The 20666-nt window shown below is 42.0% G+C and overlaps 1 protein-coding gene across 3 annotated transcripts in view; it reads right to left on the bottom strand.

Annotated features, from left to right (window-relative positions):
- The window catches only part of fnip1 (folliculin interacting protein 1), a 37667-nt gene extending 17194 nt beyond the window's left edge, over positions 1-20473 (bottom strand). The window contains exons 1-7 of one of the 3 annotated variants that reach the window (XM_010733468.3): positions 20267-20473; positions 7451-7580; positions 3760-3897; positions 3427-3527; positions 3090-3164; positions 2738-2829; positions 1559-1642 (exon numbers count right to left, since the gene is read on the bottom strand). In XM_010733468.3, coding sequence (XP_010731770.3) covers positions 1559-1642; positions 2738-2829; positions 3090-3164; positions 3427-3527; positions 3760-3897; positions 7451-7580; positions 20267-20358 — 712 coding nt within the window. In that variant the 5' untranslated portion in view covers positions 20359-20473. Of the gene's footprint in view, positions 1-1558; positions 1643-2737; positions 2830-3089; positions 3165-3426; positions 3528-3759; positions 3898-7450; positions 7581-12694; positions 12812-20266 lie in introns of those variants that run through there. The other 2 variants (XM_010733469.3, XM_010733470.3) reach the window with 2 other exon arrangements.
- Positions 20474-20666: the final 193 nt, after the last annotated feature.

Raw genomic sequence — 20666 nt, 5'->3', positions numbered from 1 at the left:
TCATGCTGTTAATGCACCCTTTTCTTTTTAAACACCAAAAACAGGAAGTGTCAGAAGCAAAACAAATGCAGCAAAAAAAACTACAGTTGTAATCGCTCTCTGTCACTATCTGCAGCCGCTGCTACAGCTTTGCCAGTGCACCTGTTGGCTCGTTCTCAAATGTCCTCGCTGACACTTTGGGGCAAACTGGGAAAAATGTCAACTTCTGACAAAGGAGCTCTTTGATCAGCATAATATAATGGAAGATAGAAATTTGAGGTTAGTGTCCCACAGTGCTGTGCTTGGTCAAAGTTGTCAGTTAAACACTTGCTTTAAAGACTGAAAAATAACTCATGAGTACACCAAGCTGATCAAAAAGCTCATCAGGAGAGTTTTCAGTTCATTTCTTTGCAGTGATGATACATGGGCAATGCAGCGGATGTTATGTGATGGGCTTTTTAGTGCGTATCACTGGTGGTGACGGATGTCTGTGTGGAAGTGGGATTCTGACTGAAATATTACTGGTTTAAAAAGTCACTTTATTAATTTACTTCAACGTCTACTGCCAAGGTGCCCTTGAGTGAGGCATTTCACCAACATCAGCTCAGGTGAAGTGGCTCAGCAGCCCACAGGAGAATGTGTGTAATTGACCGAGTATTGCTATTGAATGTGAACATCGCTGCATCATTATAGGTTTAGAAAGAAAGAAAACAAATACTTATAATACAGCAGCCCACTCAATGCTGGGAGAATACTCAAGATGTTGTCACAGTTGTTGGTTAATAATGTACATGACGTCTAAATTCATTGCCCAAATATCCCAGTCACCAGTAAAGACGTGTTAGTGAAAGTATGTGAGTGAAGAAAAACAAAGAGGAGGATAAGGAGCTGAAAAAACTAACTACAACCACAGCCACTGACACCATTGAGAACCCATGCACACCATTACTGCGTGCGTGATACAACTGCAGCCCTGGGTCAGATAGTACTGGCAGATATATTTAATGATTTCTTTGAGAAAGCTTTATGGTTGACGGGCGAGGTTCTTTTATTTGATGCTGTCATTTGCAAAACAAACTAACAGAAGGTGTTTCAAGCAGTGTATGCACTGTGTTTTACCAAGTGGCAGTTTGTGTTTTTTAGGTTCACTGTGAATTTTAAGTGAACCAGCATTTGTCAATAAAAGTCACACATAGCTCATTAAATGGTGAGAATGTCTTAAAGCAGGATGAAGTGCCACATTACTGCAGTTACTTGGTGCCGTCAGGATTAAATCCAAATGTACACAAATGAACCAATTTAGACATCCTCTTTTATTTAAACAGGAACAGATCAAATATGTCTGATGGGAACCACCTCAAAGAATTGTTTCTGCAGACTCTATCTGACCCAGGTTATTTGCAGACGTGCTGTGATACTGCATGCTGTGACTATTGCTACCACTTCTAGTGCAAGAATTACCATACAGGCATGCAGCCACTGACAGTCAAGGTCTTTACAATCACTACTACCGCAACTCGAGCCTACACACATGCATGCAACTGGCACACAAAAGTCATGGCCAGTTTTAAGCGCCAACCTGAAAAGAAAGATGCGCTCTTGATGAGGCGCAGAGGCCCTTGTTCAGAGAAGGCCCGTCGAGGGCTGCAGAGCTGAGAAAATCCTGCGCAGCACAAACAAAAACATGGAAAAGAGGAAAGGGAGGAAGAGGAAAAAGAGACAAAAAAAAAACATGATCCATGGTTAGTGAATGAGTAAGGAGAAAAGCTTGCTGCTTCCTGTTGTCCAGACATCTCAAACAAGTGAGTTACGGGAGTTTTTTTAGTCTGGAATGAAAAAATGACCACCGGGTGGTCAGACAAACAAACAAGAAGGCTGGTATCACTCACAGAAAACACAGCTTGTCAAACAAATACATTATTAAAGGCTTTCCATCTCTATCGTGTACAAGTACATCATCATTGTATTTGCTGTGAGGATGGCAGAGAAAATGCACAAAAGGATAGAATTTGCCAACAGTTCTTCATACTCTTTCTATATGTCTATTTCTACTGCAAGCCTGAGCCACACTGTTTTTTAAACAACCTACTCTATCTGAGATACTGAGAGATATCAGCGTTTCATCACGAGTAACATGTAGTGATCATGAGTTTCAAGGAAGCACCAAATGAGTCACAGCTGAGATGTTTTATAAGATAACTGATTCTGCTAATTTGCTGAGAAAATGAAAGTAGAGTTTGAAAGTCCTCCAACGGGTCACAATAATAGTGTAGGGGAGCAGTAAGGGAGAGCTGTTGGCAGAATCTATCCAGCCTGGTTTGTATTCGAATGGGAATGTTAAAGAGTCAGACAGAAAGGAACAAAATCAGCTGCTTCCTCATAGCGCTACAAACGCACTTCAACTGTGTAAACTGAGCAAAAGAAATTCAAGCTGCACTTAAACTGAAAATACTAGTATCGTATGTAGTATATTCAAGTATTCTGCCATTAAGTTGTTTGGGAGAAAAAGATTTATAATCACTGACAGTTACTGAGGCAACATAAGAAACAAAACAAAATATGAATATGTAGTCATATGTGCTTTTGAATGCTTTCAAGAACAAACTGACTCCACCGAGTGTCTCACTATGATAAAAAAAAAAAAAAAAACATTTTACCAACTTTCTACTTACAATTCACAAGTGAACTGAAAGGAAAAAGGAGGGGTGTCATTGGTGGCTTAAGAAGGTTTGATGCAGCACTAGGTTTCTGTGGTTACCTATGTTCCCTAGGAGACTGTTGGGCCCGGTGTTTTGATCAGGCCTTAGGGTGTTGCTGTCCTGTCCAATGAACTCCAGGCTGTCCTGTAACCTGCAGGCGATAAGAGAACAGAGTAATAGGAAAAAAGCTGACGAGGTTAATGAGGTTTATGTAGATGATTTTAAAACAACAGAGACAATATCCCGGTGGAAATTAACACAAGGAATATGGATCATAACTGAGACAGATGGAGAGGGAGAGACAGAAAAATGAGATGAGATCTGCATGTGTTGGCTTATAGAATAAGTTGCCATAGGAATCAAAGCGAGAAGTGGGTGTGTATGCGTGGATAAGAATGTGTGTGTGCTTACGTGTTGAGGCTGCCATACACGCTGCCTCCCGTCCTGGCGGTGAAGACCTTACTCAGCATCAGCTGAGGTGGCGATCTGATATGACGATAATGCAGGGACAAAGATCATCAGCATGTGTGCTCAATTCATGTGCTCGTGCATGTTTGTGTGTCTTTCACATCCAGACCCATTTTGCCTCACATACAGCACAAGATATTTTTATTATTCTGCCTTTTCCCACTACAGATGTTTCATCTCCATATTAAATGGCTAAAAACTTGGTCTTCATGATCCTTTTTTTGTTTCTTTGCCAACAGCGGTGAGTAAAAAGCCATTGATGGATCCCTATTGTTCTTACCTGATCTGGTGGATTTTTAGTGTGGAACCTTTGTAGCTCATAGCCACAGAGCCGAACATCATTTCTCCCAGCATCACAACATCGGAGGAACACCTTGAACCCTGGTGAGGAGAGAAGTAGCAGACGTTTTTCATGCTGTTACCCTTAAAGAGTGGAGAGTGAAAAATGAACTGAATATTTTATTGTCTAACAAGGTTACTCATTTACACATGTATATGAATGCTATGTGTAGACTTGCTTACGCATCTACATATCTGTGAATGTAAGGGTTTGTATGCATACATGCAGAGGTGTGTGTATGCAAATCCTGCATGCAAGTCTCAAACGTGTTACCTGGAAACGCATGCCCTGCTCCTTGGTTTCCTTTGTTTCGGAGGTGCAGGAGGAGGAGCTGTCCAGGGAACTGCTGCTGCCTCCTGTAGGACGGAGCTGGCAGCATTTCCCGAACATCTTCACCTGGCCCTCAGTGCTCTATGGGGTAAAAACAAATTCCATGAACACAGGGTTCACTTAACTCTGCAGAGAAACTGACAATACAGTTGGGTGTAATGCTCATTTTATGCCCATATAGTTTTGACTTAATGGTGAGAAAGCACCACTTTTTACTGCTTTGTGTGCAGTCATTATGGATATAAACAGACTGAAGCAGTCCCTGAATACATAAACAAATGGTGGAGTGCAAAGCATCAGCTGAGTCAAATTTTTCCTTTATCTTTCAAATATAGATAAGCCTACAAAAAATAACTGAGCACATCGAGCAGCAATGGCTAAACTTTTGACATTTTTGGTGACTTGTTTTTAGTCTTTATTAAAAAGTGAAACTAAAAGAATATGCAACAAGTAATGCAGCTTTTGTGCATTGTCACAGACATTTGAGTTTACTTCTTGACAGGTTTGTGCCCTTTTATGTGGGAATGGCCTATATACATGGGAATATACCAAAGTCAAGAGGAGTTTATTGCACAGGAATTTCAGTTATGGAGACCTTTGCTAACATAAACTTAAAGAGACAATCCGACTGAGAGCACACGACACCTATAAAAAAAGTCACATTTTCTGTCTAATTTCATTTTAACAAGCCCATAACAAGTAGTGACTGGCCCATTTCACGTAAACCTCTTAAAAGGAAAAACATAAATAAAGAATTGTTCAGGTCAAAAACCATAGAAACCTAACCCAGAGGCACTCGTGTAAACAGCAAACTAAAAGCAATGTGAGCTCAATCAGCCTGTGTCATGTGCCTTCTCAACTTGGCAGACTATTCAAGAGGAATGCATTTGGGAGGGTGGGGAGCAGAGGGGGAGGGTGTGTGTGTGTGCGTGCGTGTGCGTGTGTGTGTGTGTCTGTTCACTTGCTCACTTGAAACCACTGCCGATGTAAGAGAGTAAGAGTAAGGAAGGAAAGGGGGGAAAATGAGAGGGAGACAAAGAGAAGGAGGAGTAAGAGGAGCGAGGCTTGTTTTGCTCTTTTAAAGCAGACCAGTAAACATCGCAGACGTGTGTGCAAGTTTCTGTCGACATTTTTTAATTCTCTCGTACGAGTGTGCAGACACACACGTACCCAAGCCACGACGACTCTGAGTGAGTGTGTGTTTTGAGTGTGTACATGGGTGTGTGTGTGTGTCCGCTGCAGTGCAATGTGAGGTGTGTACACAGAGGCCAGCAGCATGTGACTGCCAGTCATATGACTCTTTCGGGAACTCGTGATGCGAGCAGCACTGCTCATTCCCTCCCGCCCTCCCTCTCTCTCTCTCTCCCCCTCCCTCCCTCCCTTCCTCCACCACTCCAACTTCATCCCTCTCTATTTCCTGCAGCTTTCTTTCTTTGCTTTAACACATCCATTTCTTTCCTGGTCCAGTCTTATTTGCCAGGACTCTTTTCTTAGATTTCTAACACACCACCAACCCCGAGCTTTTCTTCAGTCTCAACTCTCTCACCTGTCCCGACCCATCTCTATCCATTCCTTCCTTGTTTCTCTATTCCTCATTCTCTCTGACCCCTGGTCCTTTGCTTGTTTTCTCTTTAAAATAAAATCCTCTGAGTTGACGGAAAAAAGCAACAACAACAACAAAAAACAGCCGTCATGTGACAGAAGTCACACAGTGGCTGCCAAAGCCCTAACAGTGCAGAATGCACCAAAAATATTGACTGCACTGACTTCTCTCACAGCATTTCTCGATGCATTAACTTTAAACAAATGTCACCGTGTATGACACACACATACACTGCATAACTCTTCTTATTGTGGCTATATGTCTGGCACCAATCCGTTCCAAATGTAGAGCTTCAGGAAATCCACATGTCTGAGTTGAGAAAGTTGAGCAAATAGACAATCTAATTTTCAGTGTCAGGGTGCCATTAACCCGCAGGAGTGTGCGTGTGTGTGTGTGTGTGTGTGTGTGTGTGTGTGTGTGTGTGTGTGTGTGTGTGTGTGTGTGTGTGTGTGTGTGTGTGTGTGTGTGTGTGTGTGTGATGGCAAGGTTACAGACATGATAATGAGGCAGATGGACAGACAGATGAAAGGTGAAGTCTTTAGAAAATATGAAACATTGCGATGAAAGGTAGGGAGAGGGAAGAAAAACAAACGAAAGGGTTCTAGGGAGATAGATCTAGATGGGTAAGAGATTCATGAAGAGATTAGTTATGTGTAAGCAGACAGTGATTTATAAAAGATGACAGAGGATAATGTAGGAAAGATAACCAGATTAACTCAGGTGACAGTAAGGGAAGAGAGACGGCAGATTCAGAAAAAGCAAGACACCGAATAGGAGAAAAAATGTAAAGAGGGTGAGGCAGACGAAGACAGACAGAGAGAATGACAGACAGAGAGTGACACGGCTGTCATGTGAGGATGAAAGAATGCTGCTTACACATGGGCTGTCAGCTGAGGCTATTATTATTGGAGATAAGAGCACCAGAACAAACCGGTCGGGGTCAGACAGGAACACATAGCAGCGTTATGAAAATATTAGGTACGATATTCAAAAGGAAAAAATAAAAGAGCGGCGGTGAATCACAGGTTGCTTAGAAAAGAAATCAGCTGACAGGTGAAGTATGGGAGAGGCCATACACCTGAAGCTTAGTGAGAAGACATAATATATTCAAATCTGTTGTTGCACACACCTTGATAAAGACTTCTATGCTATGGTAAATCACTTGTTATCATCACGTCTCACTGGCTGACATGGGTGTGTTGGAGTCTCATGCACCCACTCAAGCACACAAATAGACTACCTGTTTGACATATAGTCATTGTTTTTTTTAAAGGCGATATCTGCCTCCAGCTTGCTCTGACAAATGACGCAGACTGAAGCTTTTGTTTTAGAGACTGCAGAGAAAATGAAACTTTAGACGTGACTCTGTTTTGGTTAAACAGTTGAATAAAAAAATTTGAATCCTAATAGCAACTTCACAAATACACATCTGATTCACAAGCAAAAAACACACCCACAAACAGGACTTGCACACTGTCCCAACAGGACAAATTCCCTGCCCTCCGTGCTTGATCCCTCAGTCAGACGCTGTTCGCTGTGGGGCAGTGAGGCGTCCTGCAGGATAAGCAGGATAAGGTGCAGCTTGTGTCCAGTCACGGCTTCTGTGGCATGTCACGCCTGTGTGTGTGTCCGTCTCTCTACACTTATCTATGCTAGCGAATTTAAGATTTAAAAGCTTTTCAGGGGTTCAAGTGAACAAAAAAAAAAAAGAAAGAAACAACAGTGCCTGTGACTGAACAAAGTGAATCACAAAAAACAGGCAGGACAAGAAAGGTGAAACAGAAAAGCTGCTGCTCAGGAATGTGACATTTAGACATGTTCTCTGATATATTTCACATCTTATTTTAGACAAGGAAATCTCTTAAGGGCTTCAGACCTTTAAATAGGACTTGGAGCTATTTCACTGCGGCAGTTGACCCCTGATATTATAAAAAGAAAACCTGGAATCATCTGTGTCTTCTCATTACCATAAACTAACCCAAGGATAGGCTTCAAATGACAACACCCACATAATACAAACATGTGACTCACAGTGATGGGGGTTTCCTCCGTGCCCCTCTTTTTGGCATTGGAGTCGAAGAGGACATTTCTGCCGCGCCTCTCACAGTCCTGGTAGACGATCAGCCTGATCTGACTGGGCTCCAGCTGGGGGACTGGCCAGCTAGATGGAAGGAAGAGTAGACAGATGAGACAGGGATCAAGAGAAGCGAGGACAGAGAAGGCTAAGTGATGTAGAAGAAGCCAGATGGAGATAGTGAGAGAAAATAATTCACTTGCAAATAAGCTGATAAAGCGACAGATCAGTGAGATGAAACAGAGTGAATGTACAAAGTGAAGACACATCTCACATATTCTTCAAACATCTTTCGAGCATTTCTCAGTATTTCTTCCAGGAATTTTGCACATTAGAGACAATGAGGTCATGCTCCAGTAACAAAACACTTCCAAAACAATCTGGTGCAGCACAGTACTGAATGAAGCAGTAACGTGCAGCAACAATACAACGTTGTCCACTGTAAATAACAATTCTGAGAACAAACCTTTCAAATTATGAATCTAATCTAATAACTGAGTACTGGTGTAATTCATGACTTTATCTTAACAACACAGAAAGAAAAACATCATTTGCTACTGGTTGGACATTGAACAACCTGCAACAAAAAGGCAAAAACTTTAATTTAACAGTTTACTAACAAGGAAACGGAATATACATGGGTTATACGAGTAAGGTTGCAATATCAGCTTTGTATGACAAACCAACTGTCACACGCACTCATGATTGAAACCCTGGGGCCTACATTACACAATGCAATCTGATCACCTGACAGTTCAGCTAAAGATTTGGGTGTATGCCACGTCACTTAAGACAATTTATTAGATATTTCACAGCTTATGCTAGAGCCACAAAGGGCTTTATACAACCTTTCACATATGCACTAGTATGCCCCAAGACCTGTAGGCTTTAATGCGTTAAATCGATATCTTTTAAAACTGACTGTTAATAAGCCAATTTCTTCTTTAGCATATCTAAGCCATAGTGGAGTGCCCAGGGTATCTGCCAAATATCCATATGACTAAACTGGCTGGGCTCTGAGCCAGAGAAAAGTACTACGAGTACGAGCCAGCTTTAAAAAGAACTAAATCTGTTTAATCGGTCATGCCTCCCAGTTGGCATGGCATAGCCAACAGACTCCATGCCATAGCTACCACTCATCCATATCATACTTCAACCAGTAGGGAGCAACGAAGATATGTAAAGACAACCTATTACCCACTCACCCCCTCCCACGGATTTACACTGCGTCCAGTGAGCAAGCAGCCACTCCAGATACTACACCAGGGAATATTTGAATACTGTGCTCTATTGTTTGCACCTCCTTCCTGCTTCATACAGTTGTGACACACATGTGACAGTCACCAGGTAGAACCAGTCTGCAGCTCCACGAGATGAGCGCTTTGCTCAAGGCATTCCACACTGTAGACTAAGATAATGTTTTATATCGACTACTTATTCATCATTTTCAGTAATGTCTGACATTTTTTTAAAGAAAAAGATCAACTTAAAATCTCTTAGCCAATCAAGACCACATTAGTCAACAAACTATAAGATGAGGCTGTTCAAGTTACAAAGACGGCCCTTGGTGCAGCTCGAGATGAGTCATTGAACACTAATTGATAAGATTTATAGCCACATTGGGGGTATTGAATTTTAAACTGTTACTGTACATTTCTCATGGCAGGAACCACCGTCCGACAGTTAAGTAACAGTTTTACTGGCAGCTTCTGCTCCATAGCTGTTGCTAGGTAACATGCGGTTTCATACAGATCATCTTATTCATGCTGGTCATTCTCAAAGAATATAGCAAAGGATGTTGTTACATTAAATCTTACGGTGGGTGCTAATAAGCCTTCACAGGGCTCTGGCAGTCACCTCTGCCTCTGGGGAAACTCTGTCCTCTGGTTGATTTATTAGGAGCTATAAAGATGACAGGGGGTTGGACGGACAGATAAACAGTCGAGGATTTCTGTCTGATCTGACGGATAGATGGGTCAGGCAGATGGACACGGAGCAGGACCTAATTATAGCCTTTTATTGGGGAGCAGGGAGCGTCCCTAAACGCAAGTGTTTATAGTAAATGGGTTGGTGGGGAGGGGTGGAAAGGGAACAGTTAAGTCCATTTCACTTGACAACAAAACATCACACACAGGATCACATTCAAGAATTGCATTTAAATTGTTGGTCAGTGAGCCTTGACAGGGCAGGGAATACCTTTGTGTTGGTATACGGTCTGTGTGTGTGTGTGTGTGTGTCAGAGAGAGAGGGGGAACGTCTGTGTGTACATTCCCATGCATGTGAGCTACTATTTACCAAACACTGGTCTCAGGGTATGACCAGCATTCTTGGAGGCGAAACAGTTCAATCTTGCAAAGGGGAGCAGGGGAGAGGGAGTCATGTGCTGCGACGTGCTGCAGTGTAAAGCTGTTAAACCAATGTCATTTGTCAGATGGGGCCTTCATGGGTAATCGGAAAAGAGTAACTCTTTGGGAGCAATATGTCATGATCATTTCTGCATGGACACATCTCCAGCTTTTAATTGCACAGCCTTACATGCCTACCAATTTTGGCTTTGCAGACATTTAACACAAGGAGCCACATTTCACTGCAAGCATGTTGCTGCACAGTTGCCTCCCCTGCCATGTGTATGTGGTGTGTCCGTGCTAAAATATGTTCATTAATATATTCTGCAACTCCTGTCTTGTGTTCTCGAGCAGCTAAAAGAGTATTGTCCAATAACGTGTAACCATTGTCAGGGATACTTTCCCATGAAACTTTCAGATAAAAAGTAAAGCAAACTGTCTACAATCTATTTTTAGACCAAATGTATTGAGTCACCCTTTTGTAACATTAGCTAACCTTGTTGGCAGTGTCAACACTTCCTGAGGTGTCTCAAGGCCCACCCTTGTCTGTTCCATTAAAACATGAAGCACATGCAGGAAATGTTAAGCTACTATCGACGAGTGGCTTTTGGCATCAAAAAAACCTGATAGAAGAGGAGGTGTAAGGGTTGCCTTGAGGCCAAGTCAGTGCTGAAACTGCAGGATAACAACACTGCCATTGTGTCTGCATGGGATTCAGTAGACAGAGACAGACACCTCTGTCTCTCTCAGACCCAGAATAATATTCACCTCTTGTCTTCCTGTAGCTAGTAACACTTGCGCCATCTGTTCATAAGGCTCCCATAGGCCCTTATAGACCTTGCTTAAGTATTACTGACCTCTTAGGCATGTGACAAGTTCTCTAAACTAACCAAAAACATGTTTGACTTGTTTCCAATGAGGTTTATAATCCAGGGCACTGAAGGAGTACAATACAGAAATGTTTTTTTTTTTCATTTTGGATCACATTAGAAAACATTAATGGAAACGGCAAAGAAGAAAAGAAGCAGAAACTAGCTTAAATCCACAAAAATGTTTGTAATGCTTGCTTGAGGCAGAGTCACGTCCTGACGCTTCAAAAATTTGCGATACATTTTAATGGACTCATCTAATCACTCAGTGTATACCATCCAACCAGAGTTTGCATGTATTGGATGCGATTAAAATACTACTTGGCTGTTCTGCTGCTCTTCTTAGACCAGCGGTTAATGGGAGAGAACGTCTTTAGTTTCCTTCCACTGGCTCCTCTCTGAGGGGAGACCCAACTTCTTACTCGGTCTGAGTGTTAAATGGGTGAAGTAACACGTGCCTGGCCTACATAATGAGCTCAAATTGCATTGTATGGGGATTGGTCGATGTTCAGCTCATACACTTGTGTGTAAGATTACACATGAGGCGGTCGTTTTATTCCGTCACATGGCTCCTTGCAATTGGACTACTGCATTTCATGAGTGGTTTATTTATAAATTTGACTTTGCTGTTGGTTTTCATATGTTCAACTTTCGTGCATCATTGTATGTTTTGGTTCATAGTGCAGTCTTCCATTGAGGAAAAACAAATCTTGCATTAATCGTCTCTGAAAGGCATTTTTTGCAACTATCATAAACGGATTTAACCTTTTTAAGCCAACAATTGCTGCTCTAGTAAAATTTTGAGCGTACAAAATATCAAGTTGCCTGTTAGGTGATCCCACTCACTTTCTGGCCAAATATGGGTGCAACAATTGCAATAATAAGATGATGTGTTGTTTTCAAGATCAGCTTAGAGGAGGTCTGCATAATTTGACACCAAGTTCACTGCTCCCTTTGTTTCAAACATAACAGAGTGAAAACACAGAGTGAGAGACGAAAAGAAAAAGGAATAAACACAGGACAGAACGGTAGAAAGAAGACAGGCTTTTTATAAAGATACAGCAAACAGAGTGAGAAATGTTTCCTAAAGTAAGGATAAGACAATAAAGCATACATGAAGATTCACAACAAGAGGACGAGGGAAATCACAGACAAGAAGCACAACAGCAAAATAAGAACGTTGAACTAGAAAATGAAGCTAACCTTCAACGCTGAATTAGTTTGGATAAAGAAGCAGCATAGAAAACAGAAATGCAAAAACATCTGAGACAGACAGAAAGGCATTTGAAAGAAAGGACAAGCAAAGGAGGAAGTATCCCATCAGTGAGCTTGTGACAGTCACAGCGTTGACAGAAGAGAGAGGGGAGTCATTCATAAAAGCAGCACATGACTTCATGACTGTTACATACTTGTACTGCTTTGACCTCAATTGTCTGGAAAAAAAAAGGCTCAAAAATACTCACACACGCATACAAGCATGTACTTGTATTTCCTTGAACAACCTGTTGATCTTACAAGAAAAGCCCCGGAAACATTTTTATTTAGGCTACATTTCAAAAATGCCAAGACAGCAACAAGCTGTGCCTTCAACATTTTTGGAATCATTTACTTCACTTATAAAATCATTATCAAAACTGAGATATGTAAAACAGGAACTACAGTGGGTACAACTCCACCCAAGCTCACACACTAGTTTCTTTTCCAAACACAAAAAAAAAGGGTGTACAAACCCATTATTCCTCGTTATATAATGCTGACCTCAAATGATTCAATCTTTGTCATCACCACACCGCCTGACGCTTAAAAACTAAAGCTGTGCTACGTCAAACTGCAAGTGCTGTCCAGCTGGAAACGGGCACAGGGTGCCAACACTTAACAAAACTTAACACTAAAAACAATACAATCATTGTTCCCAGACCTCCTTTGACCAACAATACCATACCCACTTGGATGCACGTAAGCCTGGTTAAATATTACCGATTCCTACCTGGGCATCATTGCGAGTCTGCCAGTCTTTCCCCAGCCCTCTCCCTCTCTCTCTATTCCACTCTCTTCTCTCCACTCCTCTTCTCTCAGCCAAAGCAGGGTCTAAGAATAGCGGTGAACTAAATTCACACAACAACATGAGACTGTCAGGTGATCGCAGGAGCACTGTTTGTGCTGGACAGCACAGAGGCAGCAACAGCAGCGGGCTCGGACTGCTGACTGCCAGAAAGCGCTGTGATAAGAGAGTGACAGTGGGGATTTGTTTGTGTGTGTTGTTTCTTAATCCCACTCTTTTTGTTCCTCTCTCCATTGTTTTCTCTCCCCCCTTCTTTCCATCGTTCCTTCTTCAATGTATTCAAAAACACATATGTGCAAACATACAATTTGTCCTCTCTTAACAAAGAAGTCTTTGAGGAAGGAGCAGGGAAATAAATAGCTTAAAAGAAACCAGAAACTCTCACAAGTGAAAGCTTCCCAGATGCTGATTCCTCTTTGATTCTTCCTTTACAAATAAATGGACAGTGGTTATTTTTGTGGCAGCTTACTGAAGTCTGTAGCAAAGTAGGAGATGAGCAGCAGAAGAAGTGAAACTTTTGCCATTACGGACCTGCCAGAACTCTGGTCACTGTGGGTTTTACACTACATCATTTGAATAGTACAGCACCAAAAGGTAGTATTCTACTAAAAAATCTAAAGTGTATAAAAAAATATATCTCCTTATCATCGAAGGTAAAGAGACATGCATCATACATTTTTGTCTTGGCCATGTATGAACATATAAATTACACAAATGTAATATGTTCAGGCAATAGTTCAACAGAAATTCCTGGGACATACAATGATCTTGTCAATAGTAAAGCAACATACAGGTTTTATAGAATATAAAGACAACACCCAAGAAGTTAGGCATGCAATACAGTTGCAATTTTAATTGTATAGTAAAGGCAGCCATAATCTGTGACTACTGGAGAAATTGGGAGAATAAATAAATCTGACAGTAACACCAGGACAAAGGCATCCATAGCTGCACCTGGCCAAAATGTATACTGATAAAGGTCACAATAAAGCAATCAAGTTTTCTTGACTGCAGTGAGTCTGCTATCAGCCTACTTACTGACCTCAAAGGGACCTCGCTCTCCCTCCACTGCCACTGGAACATCTGTGTGTGTGTGTGTGTGTGTGTGTGTGTGTGTGTGTGTGTGTGTGTGTGTGTGTGTGTGTGTGTGTGTGTGTGTGTGTGTGTCAGAGACAGAGAGACAGTTACATAAATATCCCCTCAGTCCAAGCTGTGTGACGTTCTTCCGGCTGTGTGTGATAGAGGTTTCTGTTAAGTCCAGTAGGTTCACCTCCAGACACGACACAATATTTTTAAATATTATTGCATTTAAAAATACAGATAACAGTCGATAGTCAGTTGTGCCATAAAATGGATTTCCACTGTAAACCAATTATATAAATAAATTACTGGAGTAATAAACCAATCATCTAGCATTCAGACTGACATGCGCTTCCTGGGTTATCTGCATTGTGACATTTAAGTTGTTAAGTCTCTACCAGCTTGGAGTAGTTAGGTAGTAGTAGGGTTTCACTTCTGGGTGTCACTCAGGAGTGATTTAAACTGAGCACAAAACATGCATGTGTGATATCTAACAAACCACACCAAGAACACTATGACTGAAAGAGGGCTAGCTTTCCATACGGGCTGAGGTGACCTGCCCTGAAAGAACACAGCACAGCAGTACTGCCAAACCCATATCTCAACACTTTCAAACTGATTGCATGGCAACTGTCTATTCATTGCCTCACATCGGTCCCTGCACCTTGACAAACTGCCTGATGTATCGCATTAATACACATGGATGACTCCCAGCACTGTGATTTGCAAGATGTACTTCTTTCATGCTACTTTCCCATGAGGGATGTGCATTACTACTCCCAGATATGCATCACTACTTCCAGATATGCATCACTATCTAATCTTTTATACATCTCTAGACTTGTAAGGGCTCCTTCTGCACGTACATGCCTAAAAATGCAACAAATTAATATTTCCCACAGTCTGCTTGCTTGTCGAAACCTTCAATCTAGAGATTGGTGGACTTGTGTAATGCTATATGGGATGAAGGAACGGTCCTTTGCTGCTGAAGAGGCCGAGTCCCAATTTCTATAGTGTGAAACATGATACAGTATATACCTCTTGTCACACCAACACAAGTGCAGCACTTGAACTAACCATTGTTCTGCCCTGACAAAAGTTCTAGTAAACAGCAGCTCCCTCAAAGAGCTGGCCCATGTAGTGTGAAAGCAGCTGGCTGGCTGCATACCTGCTGGCTGCGTTACGTTAAGGACTTCTGCATTCCAGCAATCACATGATTCTAAGTGGGTGAAGATGCTGCAACGCCCAGAGGCTGCTGCGCTCACGTCTACAACTAATTCAAGCATCAACTGGTTGACTTGAGGGACTCAACACAACCAGAGGATGATATCAGCTGGGGAAGAAGTCACGGAGGTTGTATACAACTGACAAAAACAGGAGTATAATTAATCAGTAGGTTTTGGTGGGAAATGTGTTCATCCTTTGGGAGAATTGTTAATGTTTTTTCATGTATAGTGTCCTTTACAGGTCCTGAAAGAAGCTGTGTTTAAATATTATGTTTGTCTTAACACTGTGTGTGTGTGTGTGTGAGCGCACGTTCTAATGACTAAGTGTACACTATGGCTCACTCCTCTGTCACAACTTCTTCTGAATAAGAAACACATGACAGAAAGGGAGTGATGAGTTTATGACTGTGCCTCACAAAAAAGAATCACATGAACGTGTCATCAGGATGAACAGGAGTGCTGACAGCTGTGTAAAAATCAAGGTGAAAAGCAGACTGCAACAAGTATTACACATGAAAATGAATTTTTTTTTCCCCTTTTTGCTCCATTTAATAGTAAAAAAAAAAAGAGTGTCATATGATACACGTGATTAATTGCTGAGCCTTAAAGCAAAGTATACTGTCAGTCAGCACATCCTGTCTCTCTGCCAAACCACCTCCCCCCACCCCCTTCCTCCCTGTCATTTCTCTCTTTCTCATCTAGAGGCTGAAAGTAGGCTAATTAGGTGATGTGACTTTTTGGTTTGACTTTCAGGATCCCAGCAGACGAACTAATCACACTGCTTGTTATCTGTGGACGTTCAATGCCACGTCATGATGTCTGCCCTGTGCTGATAAGGGTTTTGTGATTTACTAAAGAAGGTTGCAATTTACCTTCAAGGTTAAAAAAAAGATGCCATGTTTCTCTAGATGCAAGCACCTTACCATTCTTAGAGGTCAACCCAGGGAGAATGGAATAAAAATAAATAAGCTGGTATAAATGTTGCAGCAAAAGATATGATGAATTAGGACTGAATACAGAGTGCCCAAATAAAGAGATCACTTGTATAGTAACATGGTCAGCAGTCTATAGTATGTTCAACACCGCATCTTTGCACTTCTTGTGAGGTCATGCTGCCCTTGTATCATGTATCAGCATCAGCTGTGAAACTGGAAACTGATCGGCAACAAACACTTGATGATTATTGTGATTCTGGGAATTGTGGAAACTGGATAACGTCATCAACAAATAAAGACTTCAAATAAAATCTGCTTGGCAAGTTCTCCGTTTTTAACAATTGGACACATTTGGATGGTCATTTGTCAGTTTACTATCATCTATAAAAGCGTAACAACCAACCAATCAACAACAACAACCACCAACCCAAGCGCAGCACAAAAGGCTGAGTAACATGGTTCGGCACTTGAACTGATGTCTTCACAAGGTAAGAGGCCTAACTAGATGTTAAGTTGACATACTTCACCGACTTTGACTCACCAGAATGCTACTGTGTGTGTGTGGTGCGTGAGGTGTGTGCAGCTTTTAAGTAAAACTATATCTTTACCATGACCCTGCAGTTCTGAGAAGCCTGAGAGTGGCCACTTAAAATAGCCCTGATAGGAACCTGATGACAGCCGCTGTCTTTACAGAACCCTGGCAGGCTTGCAGCATTCTCACACAGACACACGCGCAAACACAAAAGCAGCGCTGCAATGCAAAGCTATAATATAATGATGAGTCCATGACGCTAGCAAGCTTTAAATATGCATAAGAAGCAAATAAATACTGAGTGTAAGACAAGCAAACACACACGCACTCTACTTATCCACCTCGTAGCTTGAAGCCAGTGGCCGAGAATGCAGCCATGTGATCGTCCCACAAACATGACAGCCCGAGATTGATGAAAGCCTCACATGACACACTGAGTTATGAAAGTACGCAGTGGAGGAAGGACGCCACGCCAGTCAAGAACCTGAGACACTACTTCTCCTGTAAACTACTAAGAAACAAGTATCACTATAAATACATCTGATGTGGTGCAAAATTCTGTTCTGCAATATGCAACGTCATGCATTTCCACAGAGAAGGAGGACTATGTTCCACCCAGAGCTGTGCTGCAGACATTAAATATCAAGTCTACATGTGAAAATGTTTAAATTTGACACAAGGTTTGGCAAAGCATGAGCTTTGTGCCACACTAACACCCATTTCATACCACCTTGAAATCGCAATGAGGACCTAGAAAAAGGAACCAAGTAAAAGCTGTGAGGTAGCTGATTTTTTTTAAATATTTTCACAGTTTCTCATTAAAAAGACAGTAAGCTGTGCATTACATATATTCATACAAATATACTAGTATCAGTATCAGCTCATTTGTATAAACCTCACTACACTGCTTTCAAACATCACTTTACACCATTTTACACTTATCTGATTTGGGTTTTGAGGTCTTACAAAATGGTGTGTAAAAACAAAAAAGGTTGCCAACACCCATCCTATCCTCTCTCTTGCTTACACACTCACTCCCTCCTTTTCATATTGCAGCACAAGACAGCTATGTTGAGTTGTACGGCCCAGGTCACGAAGGAAGTTTCCTCAGCAGGCAACGGTGGCAGGGGGCAGCCAGGACAAGCAGTCTGGCTGTGGGTGGGGAGGACAAAGCTATTGGCTGACGATCAGGCCGCTGACTAGCTACAGGATGAGCCAGGAGCTCTCAGTGTAATGTACAGTATGCTGTCCCTTTTCAAGTGCTGTAGCCAGAGAAACAGGAGAGGCTTTTTAGGCTTTCTTTCCAGGGTCAGCCAACCTGCTGCCCTCTGTGGTATTCTGGAGGGCAGGGTGTTGTGCTGTGACGGAGGTTTAAGTGATGCATTATGCAGGGCAATGGGGCTGCAAACAGATTTTTTTCTTCCCAAAAAAACTTTTATTCATCATCTGCAAGGCTTTTGCTGGAGCAGAACCCAGTTAGACTGTTCAGTAGTGCAAGATATAAAGCCCACCCTTTAACTAATGTCTCTACTGATATTTGGATGTGAAAGAGCAAAAGCAAACATTAGCAATTTGGGATATCAAAGTACACTAAAAGTAATACAAATAAATAATATGCTAGTCTCCCAGCTCAGGGGCTGCAGTATTATAACCTGCCAGAGGTGTTCAAGTGAGTATCTTTAAAGTCTGACTTGAAATGGATTGCACTGCCATACCCTGCCAGCTCAATTCATAATATCTGCTCACTTACATAAGCAATCCTGAGTGCAAACAAACAGGCAGGCAGGTCAACTGCAGTTTGAAACATTTATTTTTAGCCAAGGAAAACTATGAATGTCATCGTCTACACGTTCCACCCGTCAGTCATCTCCTGTCATACTTTATCCTCTGTTCATTCTGTATGTTTTTTTTTATTATTATTATTATTATTATACTGCTTGTCAGATGTTCTCTTGTCCCTTTTTAATAAAGATCTCTCTCATTCACTAATTTCATCTCACCCAGAATCCCTCATAACTTTAATTATGCATTCTAGCCTGTTCCCTCTCCATCCATATCTCCTTCTCCTTGCCTTTGTCTTCTCACAGTTCGACCCTCTCCAGAGCAATTCATGCCAAATGAATGGGCAGCTCATGCCAGAGGTATGAAGAGCACAGCTGACCACCGAGTTAACAGAAACGCATGCTGTCTGCCTGTTTGCTCTAGGATTGAAGCCAGCTAACCACACACACGCAGCATTTATCACTGGGCTCAGGGCACCTTTATGGCCACAGAACGTGTGTTGGCACAGATATGGGCTAAAGTGCAAGCAGGACCACAAGGAGCTGAACTTTCTGGTCCATTGGTAAATATATCCACCATGGGTGACAGCAATATTTTCCAAGTGTATTTAAGAATAAGAACAGCACTTTCCCCTTGGTGGCAGACCTGACCCTGACCCAGAATGCGTGTAGGAACATACACGGAGAAACTGCAGATCAACTCAGGGAGCACAGAGTATGAGTACTAGCCAGCTTGATGCACTGATGTCAGGTTGAATTTAGCCTTAGAATATTTCAATAACAAGTATTTATAATTTATGCTTAACCGCACTGACAAAATAAATGAATCTGAGACAACACATAATATTCTTTTATATTTGGCATCCTCTGTGTGTAAAGAATATGATGCATTTCGTTCAAACTCGTGTGACATGAGAGCTTTAATAGCAAAAAGACTTCACAGACGTTTTAATTGTTTTACATTTTCTCCATCTGAAATAGAAGTGATTCGTTAACGAGTGCAGTGTTAAATAAAAAAAATCAGGACATACTATTTTGCATTTATTCTGAACAGTGATGGCATACCCATAAACGAAAAACATCAGTATCGACCATGTTGGATACAAGTGATCATCTTTTTCTTTTTTTTTTTAAACGTTGTGTATCCCCAGACTAAAGCCTGTCTACGGAGGCTCATAGCTCGGTTTGCCGCGGATCTGTCTGTCATCAGTGACCGACCGAAGTGATCACATGTGAGTGTGAGCACACTGTGTCCTCCTCAGCTGACGGCACTGGCGAAGAGAGAGTACAGTACCGTCGCATGACTGCTGCGAGAAGCCAGCTGTACTTTGCTCCAAGTTATCAGGGAATATAGCTCAAGATAAACGACAAAAAAAACAACAACAGCGTGACTTGTACCGTCACCGCCGCCTCGTTGTTTTCTTTCCACCACGCCAGACTTAGCTGCCGTTACCACAGAAACACAAAGGGGGACACGAGGGAGACAAAGGAGAAAGCAGGACACTGTTTCTGCAACTTCCAAACGCTGTGTATACCACGCTTTATCAATTATTAACTTATTATCAATTTATTACCAACAGCACACGAGCTGTAATACTTGTGTAAAAGGCACACAAAAGAAAAGTGCTGGCTAATGAGGCAAAGCCGGAGACAGACAGGAGACAGACAGCGTGTGCAAGCAGCCGCGCTATCGTCTGGTTAGCTAGCATTAGCACGCTAGCTAACCCTGCCGACCAACAGGCACGGCACGGCTCGGCTGCACTTTGCCAGCTACACCCGCTTCAAACACACAAAACTGCGCAGCGTTAATGTGTAAAGTGTTCAAAAATATTAACCACGCCAAAACTCTGTCATGCTTCCAGACGCCATAGCCGGAGTCATAAATAACGTTAGCCTACGCACGTACAGCGTTACACACACACACACCAATACATTATAGGTACCTGAAAGCTGGGTCTTCTTTGCTACATCTCGGGGGCGGCGACGAAAACGCATTTCTCTTATTAAAAAGTTTCTGGAAGAGAGTCGGAGGCATTTTGTACCACTGTAAAGTCGGTACAGAACGTCTCTTCTTTTCAAATCCAAGAGCAAATCTTGTTCCTTGTAACTGTCTCCATGGGTGTCACAGTCATATGACAGGCATTAGTCACGGGAGCTGCTTGGTAACCCACTATATTTTTCTGATTGGACGACCGGACGCTGCTGCTACTACAAAATACCCGATTGGCTGGTATTTTTGGCCCAGTACCACGTGGTCAGTGGATTCGCTGTGTTGATGTTTTGTCGGGAATCGTGACAGCATGAAATTTATTCACAGAGATCATACAAGTGCGACTGCTCATC

The sequence above is a fragment of the Larimichthys crocea genome, chromosome XXII, assembly GCF_000972845.2.
Source record: "Larimichthys crocea isolate SSNF chromosome XXII, L_crocea_2.0, whole genome shotgun sequence".
NCBI lineage: Eukaryota > Metazoa > Chordata > Actinopteri > Sciaenidae > Larimichthys > Larimichthys crocea.
Note: the sequence above shows the minus strand (reverse complement) of the source record. Positions and strands in the feature narration are given on the sequence as shown.